A 23977-nucleotide genomic window follows, 5' to 3' on the forward strand; every position below is an offset into this window, starting at 1 on the left:
CATTTTTCCCCTTGGTACTTGCTACTGGGTTCCCTGGATGACAGGAATGTGTTTACACAAAAGGGAGCCTTGAGGATGAGGCTGAAATCTGAGCCCCAAACACGGGGCTGTGGGTGTGGGGGCTGCCCTCTCCCTGGGAGGCCTTGCTACCCCCACATCCTTCATCCCATCTCTGGGCGCTGAGTGATGCGCAGGCAAGTTGTTCTGCTGTAATATGGAGGTGCTGAGCCAGTAGGCTAGGGACAAGGGGCTTTTTATTGGAACAAAATATACAGTAAAACTGTACTCTGCTACCCGTAGCACTGCTGCCTACCACCCGGACTGGACTCCCCTTCTTGGACTGGTGGCTGCCTGGTGGCTGATTGGTTCCTACTGCCTTCACAACTCTCCTTCCAGGCCTGGGCAGCCATGGGGTGTCACTCCTGGATGTTCTGTGTGATCCAGCCTCTCACGGCAGTCACCCGGGTATAAACACCTGGGAAGTGGGGCCGCCCGCAGCCGTAGCCCCAGCTGGTGACCCCAGTTAGCACCCACCGGCCAGAGGGCTCCCTGCAGGCCAGGGGTCCCCCAGCATCACCCTGAAGGGAGGAGAGAGGGAAGGTGCTCAGAACAGGCCAGCGTCTCCCCAGTCGTAGCCCTGGGGCCAAGGAAGGGCTGGCCTGGTCTGCACATGCTGGTGACTGGCAACCACAGGAATGTCACATGGGTTCCCTGTGTGACCCCAGGTGGATGGCTGCCCCTGTGAGCCTCACTGTTTTTGTTTCAGAAGCAGGCTCAGTGCTAGGACAAGCCACTGGTCTGGCTGGCAGACATTCATGGACACCCACTAGTGTGGTTCCCTAGCAGAACGGGGCCTCACACTGCAGCCTGTTCCCACCCCTCCCCTGCAGGGCCGTGGTGAGGGTGTGGTGGTAGGGGAGCACTGGCTGGTGATGGATGCCTGATACGTGCTGGTCCACTGAAACCTCTGAGGCAGAAAAGGTTCCCTGCTTGATCAGCTTAAGTTTGCACCACAGAAGGGCCTCTGGTTGGGCTTTAGAGCGAAGAGAATCTTGACCTCCTCGCCAGATGGATGGGACCTGGTGCCTGGCATAGCCTTCATTTCAGTTTTAAATTGCGCTCACCGAACAGCTGTCCACGCCACCCTGCGGGAAGCCGGCACACAGCATGCGGCTGCTGATCTGCACTGGGTAGTACCGGCGGCAGGCCTGCTCGCTGAGGAGGCGCACTGCAGCTTTCTGCAGCTGCCGCGCCATGGAACCTGCGGGTGGGACGGAGGGTGGGGCCACGTGGGACTGAGCTGGAGGCCTTCCTGATGCCCGCAGAGCACTAACCCCGAGTGCAGGGTCCCTACAGGACTCTCCTACCTCCCTCGCGCACCGACCCCCAGCCGGTGATGACGCAGCGGGCCCCGTCGGGGGGCCGGGGCGTAGGCTCAGGCAGGCAGATGGGCCGTACCAGGCGGCCGTGGTGCACGGGCCCCGCCAACTCCAGCAGCGCCACGTCGTAGTCGAGTGTGTAGAGGTTGTAGAAGGGGTGCTTGTAGATTCGAGCCACACGCTCCAGCTGCCCGTCGGCGCCACTCAGGAATGGTGTGCCCAGGAAGGCCACCCACTGCTTGGGGTCCCCGTAGCTGTGGGGGGCGCAGGGACAGGCATTGGCCTGGATCCCTGCGCTCTGTTCCCATCCCCCTGGGGCTCCTCTGGACTCTGCCCAGTAGAGCTCTGGCCACGTCCTTGCCTGTGCCCCAGGGGGTCAGCCAGGGAGGGACCTTGGGCAGGGTATTCGACCTCTCCGGGCCCTGGGTGACTCATCTGGAATGGGGTTGAGCCCTTCTTTCCCCCTAGGACAGTGGGGAGGGGTGCCTGTGCCTGAAATGTGCCCAGGGCAATGAGGTGACACCACAAAATACCCCAATTTTTGCCCAATATTAGGGCCCTGGTGCCCAGAGGGCCCCCTGCCCCCCCCCCCTTGCCCATTCCCTCTGCCGCCACACACCCGAGAACTGGGCATCTCTGGGACAGCAGGACCCTTGGCCTGGTCCACCCTACCGAGCAGCCTGCCACCAAGGGGGCTCCCCAGTGTGTAGCCTTTGGGGGATGGAGACCCCATGTCGGCAGCAAGCCTGGCCCTGGGCTGGGCGAGGCTGTGGTTCCCAGGGAGTAGGGAGGCCGGGGGGGGGGGCGGTGGACTAGGTGCCCGCAGCCCCATGTGGTGTGTGGGCGCACAGAGCAGGGGTGGCAGTGGGTCCCAGTTGTGGGGAGTGGGGGCATTCCAGGCAAAGGTTCAGAAGCAGGATAGTAAGTTTTGGGCCACAGTGTCCTGGTGAACCACCGAAGGGCAGGGGACAAGGCAGGCTAGACTCACACGTCGAAGCAGTGCGCAGCAGACAGCAGCCACCGCTCCGCCACCAGCACAGCCCCGCAGCGGTGCTCCCTGCGCCGCAGCCATAGGCTCACCTGCCAAGGCCACTCCCCAAGGCCCGCGGCGCTGCCGCCCACGATCCTGGTCAGCGGGGCCACTGGCGCCAGGCCGCAGCCTGTAGGGGAGTAGGTGCGGCTCATCGAGAGGATTAAAGGTGTCTCTTGCGCCACCCCTTAAGTGGGGTGCGGGACCAACCTCGAAAAAACTCCGCACAAAGAAACACTGCACTTGGTGCTTGGTCCTACAAATGCGTCTCTTGTGGGCTTTTCCCAAATGTTTGAAATGCATTCAAATGTTTCCCGTAGGCATCGGGGCCATGGTAGTGCCCCCCGCCCCCCACCCCTTCCCGGGCATCTCTCAGTCCCCTGGGAGCCAGGCTTCCTGCTGGCCCGTGGCACTGCCCAGGAGACCCCTGCCACGTCCCACTCGCTCCTGTGCTAGCTTGTCTTCCCAGATGCCCTTGAGCTGTGACACCGCCCCCACTCCTGGCACAAAGCACACCCTCGGAACACAGGTGTAGAAAGCACAAGGGTGGTTTCAACAAGGTGCTGCAGGGACCCATCATCACCCATCGGGGTACTTCCTACCCACTGGACTCCCACAGGACACCTTCCACCCCGGAGTCGGCCCCTTCCCCAGCCACTCTCCCACCACCCAGCGGCCTGTCCTGCCCTCCCGATTCAGGAAAGGCCCGCCTGCCCCGGCCTCACTCTGCTGGAAGAAGAAAGGGGGAGGCAAGAGGCCACCTGCCCCATCCCTGCTAGCCCCACTGCCTCTAGCCTCCTGACACCGTCGGGACCTTGCCCAGGACCAGGAGGCCTGGGGAATCTGACAGAAGCTGCAGCCCCTTTCCTGGAGAACCTGCCCTCACAGTGGACCGTGCCTGCCATTTCAGAGCCTTCCTCCACCTCTGGGTCCCCAAGTGAAGAATTCGCAGCACATAGCTACTGAAAAAGTGAAAATCATCAGGCCAGAGGCTGGACCCAGATAAAGCTGGTCGGGGAGCTGACAAGAAAGTGTTTCTCCCAAGAACCGCTAGCGCTGTGCAGTACAAACACCCGAGTTCTGAGTGGCCCTGCTGGAAAGCCTGTGCCCTGAGCCCAGACTGACGAAAATGCTGTGAAGGAAAGGTCCCCTCGGGCCTGCAGGGCGTAAGTCACTGGAACTGCCTCAATTTCCAGTCGAGGTGCAAGGTTCAGATAAGGAGGTTCTGTCACCTCTGTCTGAACTGTGGTTTCTAAGGAGACAGAACCCAGATCTTCGTCGCCCTCCACACCCACGTCCAGGCCCTTGACCCATGGTCTGCTTTGGTCTGAGCCCATGAAAACTCTGCATCATCTCAAGGTCACCTATACCCCACTCCACCCCCAGATCCTGACTTCTGAATGACTTGCTTTGTTTGGCAAACCACCCCTGGTTCCTCTGGTATATTAGCTGCCTTGTTGCAAAGAGCCCATAAACTTGACTTTGTGGGTTTAGTTCTGCGTCTGGATGACTCAAGCTGTTGGATCCAGGGCACTGGGTGACATGTGCAGGGAGAAAGGGTAAGAACCCTTGTGACATGTCCTGAAGGATATGATAGGGCAGTGGGATTGTGGGTAGTTCCCCTCACATCTCTGTAATGGGGTTAGGTTATGCACACACACCCCACCCACCCCTGACCTGAAGGACAGTGCGGACCTAGGAGAGGCCCAGGGAGGGGCTGATGACAGAGGAATGGGGAAGCAAAGTCTCCCTGGATCAGTCTCTGTCAGGAGTCACCGTGAGGACGACCGGGGCCTCAGGACAGTGGGGAGTTCTGGGAAAGTCTGCAGTGGGAAGGAGGTGGGTGCATCCTGCACGGACCAGCAGCTGTGTGCCCAGAATCTGCCCTTCAGGAGCCTCCTAGGAGCAGCTTGGTCCCTGCCTCCCCCCACCCCCCACCGCCCCACCTGAATGAAAGCAGCCCAGACATGGGAAGGTTCTCCCAGAACCTGGATGAGAGAGCATCAGAGTCACGTCCGCCTGGGCGATGGGCGGGCTCACTAACACAGGGTCCACCTGGCGCATCCCGTGTCATGTCTGGTCCCCCGGGCACTACAGCTGTCTCTGCTGACTTAGTCTTAGCTTGAGCCATATGAAATTGCCTGTATTTGATGGGGCTTTATTTTTTACCTACAAATACAGCAATTTCATACAGGTTTCTTTTTTTAATTTCATTTATTCATTTTTAGAGACCCTTTGGTTTGCAGCCAGTACTCAATCCACTGAGCTGCACCAGCCAGGGCTCATATAGTTCTGATTAATAGTTAACAAAAGTAAACTCAGCATTTTAGACGCAAGTAGAAAAATCTCAGGGGTACTTTGTCTCTCAGTGTCTCTACTGGCCAGTTAGACACCCCCTCAGCCTATAATGGAAGCTGGGAGATCAGCCAACCTGGGGCTCATGTTTTGGGCTCCTGCTTTGCCTTCCTTTCATTCCTAGCTATGTGCCATTCTGTTAAGAGTTTGTTGCCCTGGCTTATGTGGCTCAGTGGATTGAGTGCTGGCTTGAGAACCAAAGGATCACCAGTTCAATTCCCAGTCAGGACACATGCCTGGGTTGCAGGCCAGGTTTCCAGTGTGGTATGCATGAGAGGCAACCACACATTGATGTTTCTTTCCCTCTCTTTCTCTCTCCCTTCCCGTCTCTAAATATAAATAAATAAAATCTTAAAAAAAATGTCAACTTTCTGGTTCCCTGCTGCACCTGAGCTTAGCACGAGGCCTGGATCAGGGGAGGGCTTTATGAGCACGAAATGAGTGGACGGAGAACTGCCCTCATGGGGGCCCCCTCTCCCAAACCCCCATCTTCCCAAGCGATGCACCTTGGTGCCCCTGAAATTTCTGTTTTAAAATAGGAGCAGATAGGACTTTTGGCCAAGATGGAGGCGTAGGTAGACACACTGTGCCTCCTCACACAACCAAAATAAGGACAACAAAAACTTAGAAACAAAATAACAACCAGTACTGACAGAAAATTGAACTGTATGGAAGTCCGACAACCAAGGAGTTAAGGAAGAAACATTCATCCAGACCAGTAGGAGGGGCGGAGTCTGGCAGAGAGGGGTCATGGCAAAGAAAAAAAAAAGCAGTGGCTGGTAGACCCAGTAAGGTGGTGGATTGTAGAGGGGCACCGGCATGCAAGGCAGCTAGTGGACCTGGCTGTCTCACATTCACGTGCAGATAAACCAGGCAAAACTGGGGAGCAAGACAGACTGCGCAACCCAGGGTCCCAGCACCAGGAAATAAAGCCCCAAACCACTGACTGAAAACACCTGTGGGGGTTCAGATGCAGGGAGAGACTCCCAGCCTCACAAAAGAGTTCGTTGGAGAGACCCACAGGGTCCTAGAATGTACACAAACCCACCCACCCGGGAATCAGCACCAGAAGGGTCCAGTTTGCTTGTGGGAAGTGGGGGAAGGGACTGAAATCCGGCAGAGAGTGGAGCAAGCACCATTGTTCCCTCTCGGACCCCTCCCCCACAAACAGCATCACAACAAAGCAACCTGGGTTGCCCCGCCCTGGTGAACACCTAAGGCTCCGCCCCTCACTACGTAAGAGGCACATCAAGACAAAAAAAAAATGACCCAAATGAAAGAACAGATCAAAGCTCCAGAAAAAATACAACTAAGTGACAAAGAGATAGCTAACCTATCAGATGCACAGTTCAAAACACTGGTAATCAGGATGCCCACAGAATTGGTTGAATTTGGTTGCAAATTAAATGAAAAAATGAAGGCTACGCTAAGTTAAATAAAGGAAAATGCACAGGGAACTGATAGTGATGGGATGGAAACTGGGACTCAAATCAATGGAGTGGACCAGAAGGAAGAAAGAAACAACCAAACAGAAAAGAATGAAGAAATAAGAATTCAAAAAAATGAGGAGAGGCTTAGGAACCTCCAGGACATCTTCAAATGTTCCAATATCTGAATTATAGGGGTACCAGAAGGAGAAGAGGAAGAGCAACAAGTGGAAAACTTATTTGAACAAATAATAAAGCAGAACTTCTTCAATCTAGCAAAGAAAATAAACTTCCAGGAAGTCCAAGAAGCTCAGAGTGTCCCAAAGAAGTTGGACCCAAGGAGGAATACACCAAGGCACATCATAATTACATTAGCCAAGATGACAGATAAGGAGAGAATCTTAAAATCAGTAAGAGAAAAGGAGACAGTTACCTACAAAGGAGTTCCCATCAGACTGTCAGCTGATTTCTCAAAAGAGACCTTACAGGCAAGAAGGGGCTGGAAAGAAGTATTCCAAGTCATGAAAGGCAAGGACCTACATCCAAGACTGCTCTATCCAGCACAGCTTTCATTTAGAATGGAAGGGCAGATAAAGTGCTTCTCAGATAAGGTCAAGTTAAAGGAGTTCATCATTACCAAGCCCTTATTTTATGAAATGTTAAAGAGACTTATCTAAGAAAAAGAAGATAAAAAACATGTACAATAAAATGACAGCAAACTCACAATTATTAACAACTACACCTAAAACAAAAACAAAAACAAACTAAGCAAACTACTAGAACAGAAACAGAACCACAGAAACAGAGATCACATGGAGGGTTAGCAATAGGGGAGTGGGAGGGGGAGAGAGAGGGAAAAGGTACAGAGAATAAGTAGCATAGATGGTAGGGAAAAAGTAGGGGGAGGGCAAGAATGGTATGGGAAATGTGGAAGCCAAAGAACTTATGACACATGGACATGAACTAAAGGGGGTTATGTGGGTGAGAGGGGGTGTTCAGGGTGGAGGGGAGTGAAGGAGGGGAAATGGGACAACTGTAATAGCATAATCAATAAAATATATTTCAAAAAAATAATAAAATAGGAGCAGACAGGATATGCAGGTCAAGGCATTTGCCACTAGAGGGCGCAGGTCTGCCCAATCAGCGTCTGTGTCCTGCCAGGATGATGATGGGCTGACTTGTGTCCTGCAAAATCCACAGTTAAAGCCCCACACTCCAGGCAGTCAGAATACGACTGCATTTGGAGATAGGGCCTTCAAAGAAATAATTATGGTAAAATGAGGTCATTGGTGTGGGTCCTAATCCCATATGACTGGGGTCTTTCTGCAGACACTCAGAGGGATGACCATGTGAAGACACGGGGAGAAGACAGCTGCCTCCAGGCCAAGGAGAGAGGCTTGGGACTGAGAGACAGTAACTGTCTGTACCTTAAGCCCCTCAGCCTGTGGGGGGTTGTGACAGCAGCCCTGATGGACTGATACAGGATCCCTGCCACCCACGTGTGTCACCTCATCCCTCCCAGTACCTGGCAGCTGGGAGTCCTTGGTGGTCCCCGAGATGTTTGGAAGTGGCGTCTGTCCCCTAGCAGTGGTGCTCATGGCAGTGGTGGTCCTGTTGGCAGGTGGGCTGGTTGCTCTGCCGGTGGTCCAGAAGGTGGGTTTGCTGGCTGTGACCCCCAGGACCGGGAGGCCAGCCACTGTCCTGGGGACATGAATGGTGGTGACAGGTGTCCTCGTGGTGGAGGGGGCAGGTGGGGAGAGGGGATGGGAGGACATGATGTCCAGGATCCAGCCCTTCAGGCTGGTGATCCGAGTGTACACGCCGGGTTTCTTGGCCTGAGCACAGCCAACCCCCCAGCTGACAATCCCCGCCAGATAGAACACTCCAGGGGTCTCCTCGCAGGCCAGGGGGCCCCCGGAGTCACCCTAAAGAGAAGGGAATAGGGCTGGCTGTGATCATCGGGCGCCACGCTGCAGAGGACACTGCCAGGACCCCCGCATCCCCACGGTGGGCGAGGCCCATCGGGAGAGCAGGGGGATGTGGTGTGGGGACACGGGGCCGGGGACTGGCGCAGCCCCGCCCTCATGCCCAGGGCCCACCTCCCCAGGAGGGGCTCCTGCTGGACGTTGTGGTCAGATGTGTACTGATCTGATTAGCCATTTTTCAGTTACTATACATTATGCATCTTTTAAATATGTGTGCATATAAAGTATGATTTAAAATACGTGTGTAAAGATATATTTAAGTATGTATACATTTTGTATATGTCTACCACCTACTCTCAAACTGCTACCTCATCTTCTGCTTGTGCATAATATAATTTCTCTAAATTACACATTTAAAGACACTTTGTTCATCTCCTGATTTTCCCTGCACTGGAAATCCTTTTCCTTCTACCCTTGAGTCTGTACAAGTAGCACTGCCAGGTGGAACGGTGTGGCCGCCGCATCTGAACCCCGCCCAGCCCCCTCTGAATGCTACCTGGCAGGAGTCGACCTTGCCCTCCAGGAAGCCGGCACACAGCATCCTGTCCGTGAGCGAGAAGTTGTAGAGGGCGCTGCATGCCTTCTGGTCTATGATGCCCACGGACGCTCGCTGTAGAGTGTCTGGCTTCGTTGCTGCCAGGAAAATGAGATCCCCCCCCACCAATGACACAGAGTGATCACCATTCAATGTCTGATTTAGCTCTTAAAGGCCCCGTCCCCTTGAGGCTCACAGTTTGCAGGGAAACTGAGTCACATAGCACAAGGGAGGTGGAACCCAGAATCCCAACTTGAAGCCCTAAGATATTGCCACTGTCCCCACACAGATTCCCTAACACCTTGGGTGAGCTGCAGGGAGACCATCAGTTTCTGGAGGAAGCATTAACTCTTGGGAGCTCTAAAGGGTATAGCACAAGGGTCTGAAACTTTTTCTAGGAAGGGCCAAAGAGTAACTATTTTCTGTTTACAGGTCAGTCTCCATCGGGGCTGCCCAGCCCTGCTTTGGTAGCAGGAAAGCCTCCACGGGCCATCCGTAAACAAATGGGCACGGCTGTACACCCATAAAATTTCATTGATCAGAACCTGCTGCATCCGGCCGGCGGCTGGAGTCCGCGAGCCCTGGAGGAATGCGGAGGCCAGGGCACTGCAGGCAGTGGGGGCAGAGACGCCGCCGGGGACTCACCATTTCCCTCCTGCGTGTTACCCCACCCGGAGATCATGCACTTTCGGCCCACGGGGAACTTCTGGATGGCCAGGGGCAGGCAGACGGGCTGGATGTACTTGTTGAAGACCAGGGGCCAGGACAGCTCCAGGAGGGCCACGTCAAAGTCTAGGATGCTGGGGTTGTACCGGGGGTGCAGCACTGCCCTCTTGAGCCCCACCTTCACCGGGCTCCCGCCGATGCCCATGAGAGACACAGTGCCCAGGTGGGCCTGCACCAGCTCCACCTTCGTGCTGCCGACAAGGGGCCACTCAGACACCCGGCTGCCCCAGGAAGCCAGGCAGAGCTGCAGGGCCCAGATTCTGGCACCATGGCACCAGGAGGGTGGAGGGGGCCATGTGGCTGCTCCCCCAGAGCAGTCCCAGGCTGGGGGACCAGGGGCAAGGCAGGGAGCTCCTTTGGGCTTCATTTCCTCGTCTGTAACAAGAGGCAGCTGGCCTCGCAGCAAGAGAGGCCCCTACAGCTTTATGACCCTCAAAGGTCAATGCCGCCCAGCTGTGCAGCTAAGGGGAGGGAGCCCTCGTCCCCTCCCCCGTTAGCCCCTATTCCCCAAGACCAGCTTGACCGCTTATCCTCCCAGAAGCTGCAGCCCAGGCTCAGCTTCGAGAGGCTCCCCCAGGGCCCACACCGCTCAACGCTCCCCACCCCTCGTTTGCAATCAGACATCCAGACGCTGGGGTGGTGTTGCTGGGGTGGGACGGGGGGGTGGGGGGGTTGCCTCTGCTGTGGCCGCCCCAGTGCACAGATGGCCACACGTTGGTCACAACTGGTTCTGAACACACAGGGATTTGATGGGGCTGGGGGTAGGGGACCCAGGGAGGGTGGGGGCACCGAGCAGTCCTCCTGGGCGGAGGCCGGTCTTACTGGTTGAAGCAGTGGGCCGCCGACAGCAGCCAGCGGTCTCCCACCACAGTGGCTCCGCAGAAGTGCCTGGAACCCTCCTTCAGGCTGGCCTGCCAGGGCACCTCCCCCGAGGCAGCTCCAAACCCGCCCACGATCCGCGTGGGCTTCTCCATCGCTGGCCTGGCACCGCACTCTGTGAGGGGACGAAGAAGAGAGTCCGGGACCCTTGGCCCTCAGGTGCCTGGGCCCACAGGGAGCTCGAGACATCAGGGCACAGCCTCCTGGTTCTGGCTGGGCTGGGGCAAACCATTCCCATCATACAGATGGAGAAACTGAGGCTTACAGGTAGGACAGTCTACCTAGCATCCTAAGGTCTCACAGTGAGTGTGTGGCCCAGCCGGGGAGATGGGCCAACGAGAGGGTCTGAGTGCAGAGAGCCCTGGCCCCATCAGCGTAAGTCCTGCCAGACACAGACCCGAGACCCCCAAGGTCGGGTTTTAGGGGCTTGCTGCAAGCAGGGAGCCAGCACACCAGAACCGTGCTGTGGGGGGCTGCCCAAGCAAAGGGAGAGTCCAGTTGTTACAGAAGGTGGGAGGGGCTGGGGGTGCAGGGACGTTCATGTGAAGCAGAGTTCTGATGGGCTCAGAGAGCTGCGGGTTTGTGGGGCCGTGAAGGGGACCTGGGCTGGGACTGCACCTGGGTCCTCAGAAACCACACAGTGAAGGCTGCGGAATGTGCCTCCAGAGGCCAACACCGCTCGATCTGACCCTGCGGGGGGCAGACACCCAGTTTGCTGTGTCCCCAGGAAATACCTTGTGCCTTAGAGGTGGTCACTGCGTCAAGAGGCGCAGAGCTGGGGGTCATGGTGGGTTTGGTGGGGGTGTCAACCATCCAGCTCTTGGGGCTGGTGGGCCAGGTGGTGCTGGGGGTGGCAGGGGCAGGGGCCACTGTGGGAACCAGAGGCTTGCTTGCCATAGCAACCGCCTCCAGGATCCAGTCTCGAAGTCTGGTCACGCGGGCATAGACCCCCGGACGCCGGGCTTCCGCACAGCCGATGCCCCAGCTCACGATGCCGGCCAGGAAGAACCTGCCGGAGGGCTCCTCGCAGACCAGGGGGCCTCCCGAATCACCCTAGGAGACAAAGGCCACCCTCAGTAGGTGTCAGGGCTCCTACCTCAGCCCAGCCAAGTCCCAGAGCTGCAGGGTCAGAGAACACTCTGGGGCGGCGGAGGGCTGGGGGAAAGTGCACCTGCGCATGGAGGAAATGTGGGCCGATAATTCACCTCTCAGAACCTCAGTTTCCTCTTTTGTAAAAATAAAATAGCACAGTTGGACTACGGGACCTTTAAGATCTTTTCCAGTTCCACCACAAACAGTTAAAAACTGAACCCCAATCAGCAGCACCCCTCCTCTCCTAATCTCACTAGATCTTCGACAGTGTCACCCCTTGCTTAGGGTGACAGCGTGGCTGCACTGCTGGAGCCTCCAGGCAGCTCCCCAGCTGCTGCGGCATTGCCCTGCAGGGCCCGATGTGCCCTCACTTTGCCTGTCTTTGACTCTTTGCCCTCTCCTCGCACCTAGCCCACCTGGAGCTTGACATTCCCAAACACACGCGAGCGCTCTCACTGTTTCCCATCCCTCCGGGCTCCAGTGTTGGCCGGCAGCCTGAGCACATGCAGCAGTCTCTCCCCGCCCGCCAGGCCTTAGAAATGAGCGCAAAAATAGGAACTGCAAAGAAGGAAATCCAGAGCTGTGCTAGAAACCAAGCAGGGGACCTCCTGGTGGGGGACTGGAAACAGTAAGGACTCCCCCTTCTGGGAAGAGGGAGCCTGGGGCAGAAACCGGAGGGCCTTTCCCAGCCGGCCTCCGTGGGCGGGGTGTCGTCTGAGGTCCCCGAGGACACCGGGGCTCACCTGGCAAGAATCCACCTTGCCATCCAGGTAGCCGGCACACACCATGCGGTCGGTGAGGGAGCTGCCGTACAGGCCGGCGCACAGGCCCTGGTCCAGCAGCTCCACAGTGGCTTTCTGCAGCGTCTCTGGCTTGATCACTGCCCAGACGGGAGAGGCGAGGGGGGTGAGCGTTCCAGGGTCCCTGGCAGTGGCCCTGAGCTGGGATGCTAAAGAACATTGCTTCTCCATGCCTCAGTTTCCCCAGCTGCAAGCAGTGATGCTGCAGCACCAGCCTCAGAAACTAGCAAAGAGTGAACACTTTGCAAATGCCCGTTAATAACACTCTCCACCCAGACAGCCAAGAGATATCAGGTGAACAGCCCAAGACTGGGCTCCACGTCTCCCCTCCCTTACCTGCTCTGCCGTTACTCTGGTCCCGCCCTGCTGGGATCTCCCCTTAACCCCGCAGCCAGTGCCATTGTGGGTAAACATCAAATCAGATTATACCCTTTTTCTCCCTCAAACCCTCCAGGGCGTGCTCCCCCTGGCTCAGTCCAAATGCCCAAGACTGAAGCACCTACCCCAGGGCCTCTGCACATCCTGTTCCAGCTGCCTAGCATGATTGTCGCCCTGGAATCTGCTTGCCCTCCTCCTTTGCCTTCTTCCTTAAAGAGCCCTCTCCTGACCTCCCTATTTGAGATCGCAGATGGGTTGCTCCCATCCCCATCCCGGTTATTCTCCCCAGTGCACTCATTACCACCTCTCACTTATCCATTTAGTATTTACTGCCCCTAGAATGGCTGTGTCCAGCAGAGTAGCCAGTGACCACATATGGCTACTTAAACGCATTCAAGTGAAATAAAATGTAAAACTCAGTTTCTCGGTTGCACTGGTCGTGCTTCCTGGGCTGGCAGCCCCCGCAGTGGGCGGCACAGACGTGGAGGCCCTGAGCGGAGTCCTGCTGCATGTGCGGGTCTGCACTGTGGGCTGAGGTTTGCCTCACCCGTCAGCTAGGTCTTAGCGGAGGCGTCACCATCCTGGGCCCTTCCCCAAAGCTGTCCCTCCCACCCCTGTTCGTCTCCTTGCACCACCCTGTGGGAGCCCGTCCCAGCACGTGTCACCGCCCAGTCGCAGCTGGTTCTCACGGCTGGAGCGGTTCTGCTCCCGGGAGGCACGAGGACACTGGACTCGGGGACACGGAACTACCGTTCCCGGGGAAACACAGGGGAGGCCCCTGGGAGACACTGTCACCACGTCTTCCTCCAGCGATTGACACGTAACCCGGTGTTCATGTGCTTTTGTTTCAGGACGCCTTATTTAATATGCACTTGTCCAAACAAGATGGAGCCACTTTAAAATGGAGTAGGAGCTGCCATCCCAGAGGAGCTGCCTGGCCCGCCTCGTACCTCAGACCCTGGAACGTGAGCCCAGGGCGAGGTAGCCGCCTGGAGCGTCCTGTCCCCCGACCTCTCCTGTGACTTAGGGTGGGAGTCAGTGGCTGCAGCTCTCAGGCCAGGCATGGCCACTGCTCTGTTTTTTATTTATTTATTTTTAATTGAATTTCCATTGCTTGCTTTTATAAATAAAGTTTTATTAGTACATTAAAAAACAGGGCGAAATAACCTTTGGACTAGGGCCTAGGGCAACCCTGTGTCCCAAAGAACTGTTTGCAAAGATAAAAAGAAAGCAGACACTATGAGTACAGGACTGATTAGCTGCTGGACTGATGATTAAAAACATTCGTTAGAATCGGCATCACTAGTCATGTCATCTGCACTGACGGCAATGCCTCCCTTCTGTAATCAACCTCCCCTTTCCTTTCTCGTAAGTATCCATAGCCCTGTCTCCTGCTGAGAACACAGTCCATTCGTTACACCGAACTCGAGGTCAACAGGGCTGTGACTCACGCCTGAACAACGCTCACCCCACACCTGTTTTCCACCCGAGGCACATGCCAGCCTTCCTGCACTCTGCAACAACAGGGAGCACTGCCGCTCTGTGCTAGGGACAGCAGAATCAGCCGCAAAAGCACACAAATGAAAAAAAAAACACACAAAAAAACTCCACCTAAAAAACCAAAAAACCTGGCAGCACATGTACCATGAAAAGGACCCCAGCTGGCAGCTGAGCTGAAACAAGAAGGCAGGGCTTCACCTTGTCCCACCTCAAATGAGAAGACTCTTGTCCTCAGCTCAAGTGTCTCGCCACTCTGTGCCTGTCGGCAAGTGGGCACACCTTTCCCACCTGTGCCGAGGGGATTCCACATGAATGTCATCAGCACGTGGGCCACTAAGGAGGACTGTGCGGCTAAGTTCCCTCCTGGCAGCCCGGTGGGTTGGGGTGCTTACGGAAGTCCTCCTTGAGGTAGCCCCAGCCGGAGATCAGACACTTCTTCCTGGGCGGGAAGACGTGAGTGGCAGCCGGCAGGCACACGGGCTGGACGTGCCTGCTGAAGGGCAGAGGGCTGCCCAGCCGGAGCACCGCCACGTCGAAGTCGGCCGTGTCTGGGTTGTAGGAGGGGTGCGTGAGGATTTGGGCCACGCGGGCCCGCACCGTGCTGGCCTCCAAGCCGCTGAGCTGGGTCGTGCCCGCGTAGGCCACCCACTCCGTGGGGTCTTGGAACCTGCGGGGCACAAAAGCGGCAGCTCAGACAGGCCCCCGGGGAGAGGGCTGGGGAGGGGGGTCAGGAGAGCAAGGCCGTCTGGGGGGGCAAATGTTAAGGGGTGCCCCCAAACTTAGTCATCAAGACTGATATTTTCAAGCAACATTGTCAGAAATCATAATGAATGTACAAAAACATCCCTGGGGTGGGAAGTAGCAACAATTTAAACAAAGACAGGATACAACAGGGCTGGTTAGGGTGAGAAATAGTAAGGGGCACAGCATAGGATATATGCAGGGCAGCATTAAATTACTCCGCCTTCTATAGCCTTGGGGACGTTGTGCTCAGTGAAGCAAGCCAGACCCAGAGGGACGAACACTGTGTGATTCTGCTTATAGGAGGTTCCCGGAGGAGTCAGAGCCACAGGGACAGGAAGCAGCTGGTGGGAGCCGGGGGCCGGCGGAGGGGAAAGGGGACTAGTGTTTAGTGGGCACAGAGGTTCCGTTTTGAAAGATGAGGAAGTTCTGGAGAAGGACGGTGGGGATGGCGGCAGGACGGTGTGAGTGTGCTTAATGCCACCTAATTGTAATGGTTAAAGTGGTACATTTATGTTACGTATACTTCACCACAACTTAAAAATATTTTTTAAAAAAGAATGCATTCAGATTCAACCGAAAAGGAAAAGAGAGAAAGAGAGAAAGAACAAGCCCCAAGGGGCTCTCGGGGCGCCCAGGGGGAGTGGCGACTCCGGTGGAGGGGAGGCGGGGCCCAGGCAGGGGGCGGGGCTCACTCGTTGAAGCAGTGGGCAGCGGACACCAGCCACCTGGCCCCTATGACGGCGGCCCCGCAGAAGTGCTCATTGTTCTCTCGGAGGCTGACTTGCCACGGGAACTCCCCAGGGGACGCTTCCACGCCACCCACGATCCTGCCCGCTGTCCTCCAGCCCGGCTGCAAACCACAGTCTGCAAGACAGATCAGCAACCAGGACCCCCGAGGAGGCAGGCCACCGGCCGTGCCCCGGTACCTCTGCCGCTGGGTCTCTCACCCCACAGCCCCCACGTTTAGGGTCACGCTCGGCCCCACACTTGGCTGTGCTGTGCAGGATGGGCCAGGGGGCACAGCCAGCGGTCGGCCCTGAGAAGGGGACATGGCCCGAGACCCGGCCAGATGGGCGACTGACCACAGTGGGCCTCGTCGGATCCATCGGAGCAGTCCGCTTTGTCGTCGCACTCCGGGTTCACTTTGGTCACACACTGGCTGTTGTCGCAGGAGAAGGCACTCCCCGGACAGTGACCTGAGGGCAGAGAAGAGTGGAGGTCCCGACCTCACTCCGCCTTTCCTGCGGCAGCGGCAGCGAGCTTCCGCTTCCCGCTCGGAACCTCCAGCGCCGACAACCTCTCCTGCCCGCTGGCTCATCTCTGAGTGGTTCTGAAGCGGTGTCCTCAAACTCAGCACGGAGACCAGACCACACGGAATGTCAGCCAGCACCAAGGCCGGGCTGGGCAGCGGAGTGCACGTGGGCCCTGTGCGTAGCTCCACATTTCCAGGGCCCATGTTTATTTTACTTTGTATCTTTCTAAAAAATTTTATATATTTATTTTTAGAGACAGGAGAAAGGAGGGAGAAAGGGACAGTAACATCGAAGTGTAGTTGCCTTTCGTGCGCCCCCCACTGGGGGCCTGGCCTGCCAGCCAGGCCTGTGCCCTGACTGGGAATCGCACCAGTGATCTTTCAGTTCGCAGGCTGGCGCTCAGCCCACTAAGCCACACCAGCCAGGGCACTAGGACCCGTGTTTTAAGAGTAAGGAATAGCCCAGGCCAAGGAGCTCAGTCGGTTAGTGCATCGTCCTGCTGTGCCAAGGCTGCGGGTTTGACCTGGGGTCAGGGCACACACGAGAACCGAGCAATGAATGCGCCAGTGAGTGGAACAACAAATCATTGTGTGCACTCTCTCTCTCTCTCAAATTAATAAATAAAATGTAAAAAATAAAAAAGTAAGAAATAGGTACAATTAAAATTTTTTAATTGTGGTTAAATACACAACATAAAATTTGCCATTTTAACCATTTTTAAAAAGATTTTATTTATTTATTTATTTTTAGAGAGGGAAGAGAGGGAGATAGAGAGAGAGAAAGAAACATCAATGTGCGGTTGCTGGGGGTCATGGCCGACAACCCAGGCATGTGCCCTGACTGGGAATTGAACATGCGACACTTTGGTTCACACCCCACGCTCAATCCACTGAGCTACACCAGCCAGGGCCCCATTTTAACCATTTTAAGTGTATAGTTCCCATCGGGGCTGGGTCACTCTCTGTGGGGCCATCACGGGCCATCCTGGGCCCTGTCGGGGGCTCGTCAGCATCCCTGGCACCGCCTACTCAATGCCCGAGCCCCCTGAGTTGTGACAACTGCAGACGTCTCCAGACATCACCCAGTGTCCCCTGAGGCAGAGTCACCCCCTCTCACAGGACCGCTGCTGGGAAGCTGAACGGATGTATCTGTCTGCGTGTCTGGAGTTGTCTGGAAGGCAGTTGCTACGATATTAAAGTGAGGAGACTCCAGGTGGCATTTATTTATTTTTTCTTTTTTCCTCCAGACTGTTTGTTTTTCTTTTAACAACAGCTTTCTACCCCTTTTCAAAAAAATAAAATAAAAACCAAAACTCAAAAACAACCCCGTAATGTTTTCTCTTAATCCTGCTTGGCCACGTATAACTCAAAGTGTTTCATCTACATTTAAAAGGTCTTAGAATTTACTTTTCAGTTACAGTTGACACACAATATTACATCAGCTTCAGGAGTGCAGCGCAGTGACTCGACGTTTAGACATCTTGCACAGTGATTCCCAAGGTGGCGACTAGTACCCGCCTGACACCACACGCAGTTACCACAACATCACTATGATCCCCGTGTTGTACTTTGCATCGCCGTGACTATTTTTATAACAGGGTGCTTCATCTGCAAACGCGGTGTGCACACGGCTGCAAAGCTGCCCCCCCTCCCCCAGGCTGGTGCACAGAACTCGCGTTCACCGAGTTCAGGCCTTTCCTCTGCCCTTGACCCAAGTCTCGGGACCCCTCTCTTGGCGACCAAGATCAGAAGAAAACCGGCAGAGTGCAAGGAGCTCATCAGAGGGAACACAACATACCTGCTTTCAAGTCTCTTTCTGGCAGTGGCCCCTTCTGGCTTCCTGCAGCGAAATGGAGAAGAGATATAAGCTCCCGCAGTGAGTGGTGACATTCTTTGAAAGCAAAGCAGAGAGTGGCACTGTCCACCATGGGAGCCACTTGAAGTCTAACTTAAATCAATGAAGATGAAACCAAACGGAAGTCTCACTGACCACATGACAAGTGTTTCAACAACCACACAGCACTAGTGGCTACCGCAGTGGAGTGCGCAGCCATGAAACATTTCTGCCACCTCGGAATGTTCTTTAGACAGTGCTAATGTTGAGGCCCCAGTGTGTCAGGGTGGGTGGGGAGGGGACAATAAATGCCCTGTAGGGCAAGGTCCAGGTGATCAATCTTTATTCTGACAATAGTCTGATGTATCCTCAGATTTTAGAATTTAGCATTTATCTTACTTCTGTACCAGGGATCAACAAACTGCAGCCATGAGCCAAATTCGGCCCACCACTTGTTTTTGTAAATAAAGTTTTATTGATACACAGCTGTGGCCATTTGTTTAGACATTGTCTTGGACTGCTTTTCTGCTATAACAGCAGAGTCGAATGGTCTCAACAGCAGCACAGTGGGCTACAAAGGCGAAAATAGTTACACTCGGACCATTCACAGGCTGTGGACACCTGGTCCATACCACTGAGGGGGAAGCAGCGGGCATGGGATTTCTTGTCGTGGGAGGAGCGATTATTCAAAACCTCAAGTTCAAAGCTCCTCTCCTGCGGGGCTCCACTGCTTACTTGCCTATGAGCTCGGCGGACACGATGGTGCCGTGGGCAGCCAGGGGGATGCCATGGCCCTGCAGCCTTGCTTGGAGTCCCTGTTGCAAGAGCTCCTGCTCCAGGCGCAGGTCCAGCGACTGCAGGGCTAGTAGCAGAAAGTGCAGCCGGAAATGCACGAGGACGCTGGAGTTCCTGTCCCTGCAGGGAGGGCAGAGGCTCGTGGAGGGAGGGCTCCTCTCCCTGGACCCCTCCAGCATCTCGGGTGTCCACCAAGTCTCTCGCCCCAGGGAGGCCCCGACTCACCTGTAACCTAGCACCGTGCAGCCCGTGCAACTGGCCTCCAACGCTGTCTTCCTAAAGCTGCTTACGAACTGCAATGGGAACAACAGCGGCCAAGTTGAGACCACAGCCCAGGCACCCGTCCCCGAGGAGGCCTGTCCTGTGGGGGAGAGCTGGAGGAGGGGGGTGGGAAAGCACCTCCTCTTAGACCCAATGCATGCAGTGACTTCACAGAGCCCGATAATGACAGGGAAGGGTCTTTCAAATTTATTCATAGAAAATACTGCTCCATTGCCAGATGGGTAAAATTGGGTTCACCCACACAATGAACATCACTCAGCCATGAAAAGGAGCGAGGTGCTGACACTCGCTACAGCGTGGATGGACCTTGGACACGTGATGCTCAGTGAGAGATGCCAGATGCAAAAGGCCAGAGTGTGCGGTTCCATGTATGTGACACGTCCAGGACAGGCACAGCCACAGAAAGCGGGCTGGTGGTTGCCAGGGGCTGGAGGCGGGTGGGGAGTGGGGAGTGGCTGCTGACGGGTGTCAGGCAGGACAGACAGCAAACCAAGGCAGAGACGGGGAGGGAGCCGAGTCTCACTTGTTAACTCAGGAGCTCTGATCCTGGTCAGATAAGACTAACCTGTGTTGTGACATCACAAGACAAACTATAATAGCGCAAGAAGAGGGGAGCCCTTGAAATTATGTATCGTTTCCATTCTTTGGGGAAGGAAGCCTTTGAAGCTGTACAGTAACCCCAAAGTCTGGAGAGGGGGGAGGGGGAGGGGGAAACTAGGAGCTGGCTAGGAGCATAAACCCCTAAAATCCCAGTAGCCGGGGCACTCAGACCGGCTGGGTGCCCAGTTGCAGCTTCGTGCTCAAGTGTGTTTCATAAATAAACGTGCTATCTCATTTCCACTGTGTGTGCTCTCTCTCGTCTGAAATAATCTCTTGCGAGCAAGACCAGAACCAAGGAGGGGGATCCCCTAACCTGGGTCTCTGTGGCAACAGTGGGGACAGGGCGTATTTTGGCGTGGTGGACTCACCAATTCACGTCCTCATTGCCTGTGCCTATGCCCGAGCAGCCCCCAGCACACTCCACAGATCTCCAGAATGTTCTACATCTGCTCCGCCCGGTATGGCAGCCACCATCCACGCATGGCTACTGAGCATTTGAAACGTGGTTGGAGCCACTGAGGAACTCGTTTTTTACATCTTAGTTCAATTCATCTTTAAATTTTAAAACAGATACTTAATTCACTGAGCATCGTGTGTTCGAGGGCCGCCCGCGCTGCGGCAAGGGTCAGCGCTCCCTCCCTTGCGCAGCCGAGTGACGTTCCGTGCGTGCAAGGACCACGTTTGCGCATCAATTCATCGGCGGATGGACATCAGGGTGCTCCCGCTTTGTGGCCGTTGTGAATCCTGCCGCTGTGAACGTGCGTGTGCAGGTTTCTGCACGGACGGTAGTCTCCACTGCCCCAGGGCGGACACTGGGGAGCAGAACTGCCGGATCGTAGGATGACTCTACATTTAACTTTCCGATTAAGAGCAACTTCCACAGTGGCAGCCCCATCTCATGTTCCCACCAGCCGTGTATGTGGGGTCTCATTTCTCCGTTGGAAGACACTGCATGGCCTCTAAACGTGGCCCATGCAGAAGTCCACTCCCACCGGACACCGCCCTCCCCTGCACTCTCCAGTGCACGGGCCTCGGCCGCCCCGGCCCAGTCCCATTGTTCCAGGTGTCCCGCCTTCCTACCCGGAGCCTGCCTGGGCCTCCCCTTGCTCAGCACGAGGGCTCCTCTTGGTTGAAGCCCTGGTCGCCCCTCGCCCCCTTGCTCCCCGGTGCCCCTCACCAGCATTTCCAGGGCAGGCGTCAGCGCACGGTAGTAGTCTGAGGCCCCCTGCTGCAGGCTGTGGGCATACCGGACCCCGTGCAGCGCGGCGGTGTGCTCCACATCGACGCCCTGTGTAGAGAGGGAGGCTGCGGGCGAGAGCAGGGCTCCGTGAGAGAGCCCACTGCCGGGCTCAGCTAAGGAGCCTCGAAGGCCTCCACCACCTAGGGGCTGGGCCACCTGACAAACAGGTGGGTGGGCTGACTCCCCAGGGGTTATCCTGAATGATTATTAACACTGTCTCCTTTTCAGTTCTCACGTGTCACCAACCTGGAGGTCCCCAGATCCAGCGCAAAGCCCTAGAGGTCCCAGGTTTTGCTTGAGGGCAGGACTAGCTCCCAGTCATCCTTGCCTCACTGGACATGCCTGGCCAGGGCCTGAAGCCAACGTCAGCCAAAATTGGCTGAAACAACCTCAGTATTCTTTCCCTCTACTTTGGAACAACAGTCCCACCTGCTCCGTGGGAAGGGGGCACCAAATACTGCAAGGGCATGACCACAGCCATGGCCATCAGGACCCTCTGACCACTGCCCCAGGACACCACCCTCTGAAAAAAACATGTGTTTCCAGCTGTCAGAAGCACTTTGTCACAAGTACACACTAGCAAGGAATGATAGCTATAAAAATTTTACCCCTGGCTGGTGTGGCTCAGTGGATTGAGCATGGGACTGTGAACCAAAAGGTTGCCAGTTCAATTCCCAGTCAGGGTATATGCCTGGGTTGTGGGCCAGGTCCGCAGTGGGGGGGCGCTCAAGAGGCAACCACACATTGACGTTTCTTGCCCTCCCTCCCTCCCTTCCCCTCTTTCTAAAAATAAATAAAATCTTTTACAAAATTTTAAATGAAGAATAGCAACCAGATAAACTGTGAAAACACATGTTTCTAACTGTTGAAAATATGTTGGAATTGTCAAAAGGATACCCTAGCAAAAAATGTTCATAATTACAAATTTTTTTTAAATGACAGTAGCAGCCCTACAAATCATGAAAGCCAGGTCCCAATCCTATTTTCTCTGAATAAATATTCATTTAGACAGATATTTAGATATTTGTTCATTCAATAGATAAAATAAACATTCTAAACCAATTCTAAAAATTTTGTTTTTAGGTTTATCTTCTGATTCAAGAAATTAAAAATTTAAAAAAAAGAGCTCCGGGTTGCGCAGACAGAATTGCTTATGCTCTGTGTCCACCTGAGGCTTTCTGTCTCCGCGCTGCAAACAGTCACAGGCTGCGGGGAAGCTGGAGAACCAGCAGAGGCCCCGGCCCCTCCCCCAGCGCCCCCAAGGCTAACTACGGCCTCAGCGTGAGGTGGTGAGCTGTCTTAATGGGGAAAGAGATACATTTTCATTTTTAACTTTAAAATGTTTTAAAAATTATTTAAGTTCCAAGTCCTTCATAAAGCCTTCCTTGGTTTCAGGGGTCCTGCTGGAGATTGTGTTTATCTCTTGTTCACAAAACGTCTCTGCACTTCTAGAATAAAGGTGCAAAGCTTTGCTCCCACCTCTCCCTGGTGCAAGGCTACCCCCCCCCACAGGCACACTCACCCACACCTGCACAGACAGACATAGGCACACAGACTCACAAGTCCCATTTTCCTGCACTTGATGCCTGGAGCCACTAGGGGCGTTGGTGAGCTGGGCCTGGCTGTAAAATATTCCTGATGTTCTACAAATATATGTATTTTAAATTAGGGGGACCCAATAGAATTGCTTACTTATTATTTTGCTACATGAAATCTTTGAGCATTGTCCTGCAAACTGCAATTTATTATCATCAGTTTATGAAAGCAATGTGACTTTCACACCATAAGAACCTTATCTATTATCTCAGAGAATGGCCATTCCACAGACTTACAGCTGTACGGGGGAGGGGTGGGCAGGGACTGGTGGACGCAAGGTGAAGGGGTTAGACAAAGAACATACAGGCAGGACCCCTGGACATGGACAACGGTGCGAGGATTGACTGTGGGAAGAGGGAGGCTGGGGTAGGACAGCAAAGGGAGGAAAATTGGGACAAATGTAATAATAGCAAAAAGAAGAAAAAAATTAAAAAGAGGAAGCCCGTTCCAGAGCCACAGAACTTCCTGAGATGACAGAATGTTCTAGATCTGCACTGTCCAATATAGTAGCCATGAGCCACCCATGGAATGTGGCTGCTGGGGACTGAGGAATTTAATTCTGAAGGTTATTTAATTTTAATGGCTTTGACTCCAAACAGCCACCAGGGGGCGGGGCTCCCGTCACGGACATCAGGAGTGTAGGGCGGCACAGGAATGGGGCACAATGGAAGGCGCCTGTAGGTCATGCCCCAAAGCATACGAAGAACCTCCTTCGTTTATTTTACCGCTGCAGGCCCGCACGCACCGATGGGGCGCCACGCTGCACGTTTCCCTCAAGTTCCGCGAATGCCTACCGAGAGCCAGTATGAAATGGGAGCCACTGAGCGGCGGGAATACCGACGATTGTTCACTTTTTAATACTTCTCAAATTTCTCAAGACGTTTAAAAAGTTCATTTCCCTGACCCTATTTGTCTTCATTTCACCCTGGCTGTGAGAACTTCCTTGAAGAACCCAGCTGTGGGAAACCAAAACACGCAGGCATTACCTTGCCCACCTGCATGCCCACCTACCCCAGCGCATGTGCCCGGGCACCTGGCCGGCTAGTCTTATCTCTTGGGCGACCCGAGGGGCCAGCCTTCAATTCCACGTTTGCACACTCAGCCCTCTGTCTTGGCGATCATCACATGGATACCACTGAGCCAAGTGTGAGCATTACTGTGCAAATTGCCTGGTGGAGGGACCCGTGCAAGCCCTCAGCCACTTACCCACGAGGACTGCCAGGGTGAGGGTGACAATGCTGGTGGCCACCGCAGCGGCGAATGCCGCTCGGCAGCACACAGCGTCCGCGGCAGGGACTTCTTTTGTTGCTCCAGGGACGAGCTGTAATTCACCGACAGTGGGCTCCATGGCTCCCAGACCCCCAGACAGCACCTGGATGTCAGCAAAAAAGGAGCAGGCAAATATCAGTGCTGGGGCGTTTCTCTTCCCCTGAGCCATCACGTGCAGACGGGACGGCCGTCAACAGTGCCCTCAGCACCCACAGACTCTGCTCAAATACATCCCAAAACATGGACCCAACACACTGGCTGGGCGGTGCATGTGGGCCC

At 55.1% G+C, this 23977-nt stretch overlaps 1 protein-coding gene across 2 annotated transcripts; it reads right to left on the bottom strand.

Annotated features, from left to right (window-relative positions):
* Positions 1-56: 56 nt before the first annotated feature.
* TMPRSS9 (transmembrane serine protease 9) lies at positions 57-23777 on the bottom strand. 2 transcript variants are annotated; one of them, XM_045831813.1, is made up of 18 exons: positions 23636-23777; positions 20771-20898; positions 18937-19004; positions 18652-18831; positions 17881-17918; positions 15913-16026; positions 15523-15694; positions 14479-14753; positions 12152-12288; positions 11051-11369; positions 10260-10431; positions 9357-9628; positions 8673-8809; positions 7717-8116; positions 2368-2539; positions 1368-1633; positions 1125-1261; positions 57-578 (listed from the first exon to the last, which is right to left on the bottom strand). In XM_045831813.1, exons 1-18 carry the CDS (start codon positions 23775-23777, stop codon positions 417-419), a joined length of 3291 nt encoding a protein of 1096 aa, XP_045687769.1. In that variant the 3' UTR covers positions 57-416. The 2 variants fall into 2 exon arrangements, with proteins under 2 accessions (XP_045687769.1, XP_045687770.1); XM_045831814.1 differs by lacking the exon at positions 18937-19004 and having other exon boundaries at positions 18652-18798; positions 20772-20898.
* Between the last annotated feature and the right edge of the window lie 200 nt (positions 23778-23977).

This window comes from Phyllostomus hastatus, unplaced genomic scaffold (assembly GCF_019186645.2).
Source record: "Phyllostomus hastatus isolate PE091 unplaced genomic scaffold, TTU_PhHast_1.1 phas_contig_159, whole genome shotgun sequence".
NCBI lineage: Eukaryota > Metazoa > Chordata > Mammalia > Chiroptera > Phyllostomidae > Phyllostomus > Phyllostomus hastatus.

Bases quoted from the DNA above. Each gene is read 5' to 3' on its own strand.
- TMPRSS9 (XM_045831813.1), bottom strand. From the start codon at position 23,777: ATGGAGCCCACTGTCGGTGAATTACAGCTCGTCCCTGGAGCAACAAAA. The intron at 14,754-15,522 runs GTGAGCCCCGCC...TGTGCCCCGCAG, and splicing joins GCTGCCCACTGCTTCAACGA to GTTCCAAGACCCCACGGAGT. The intron at 10,432-11,050 runs GTATTTCCTGGG...GTCCCCTCACAG, and splicing joins GACCACCTCTAAGGCACAAG to AGTGCGGTGCCAGGCCAGCG.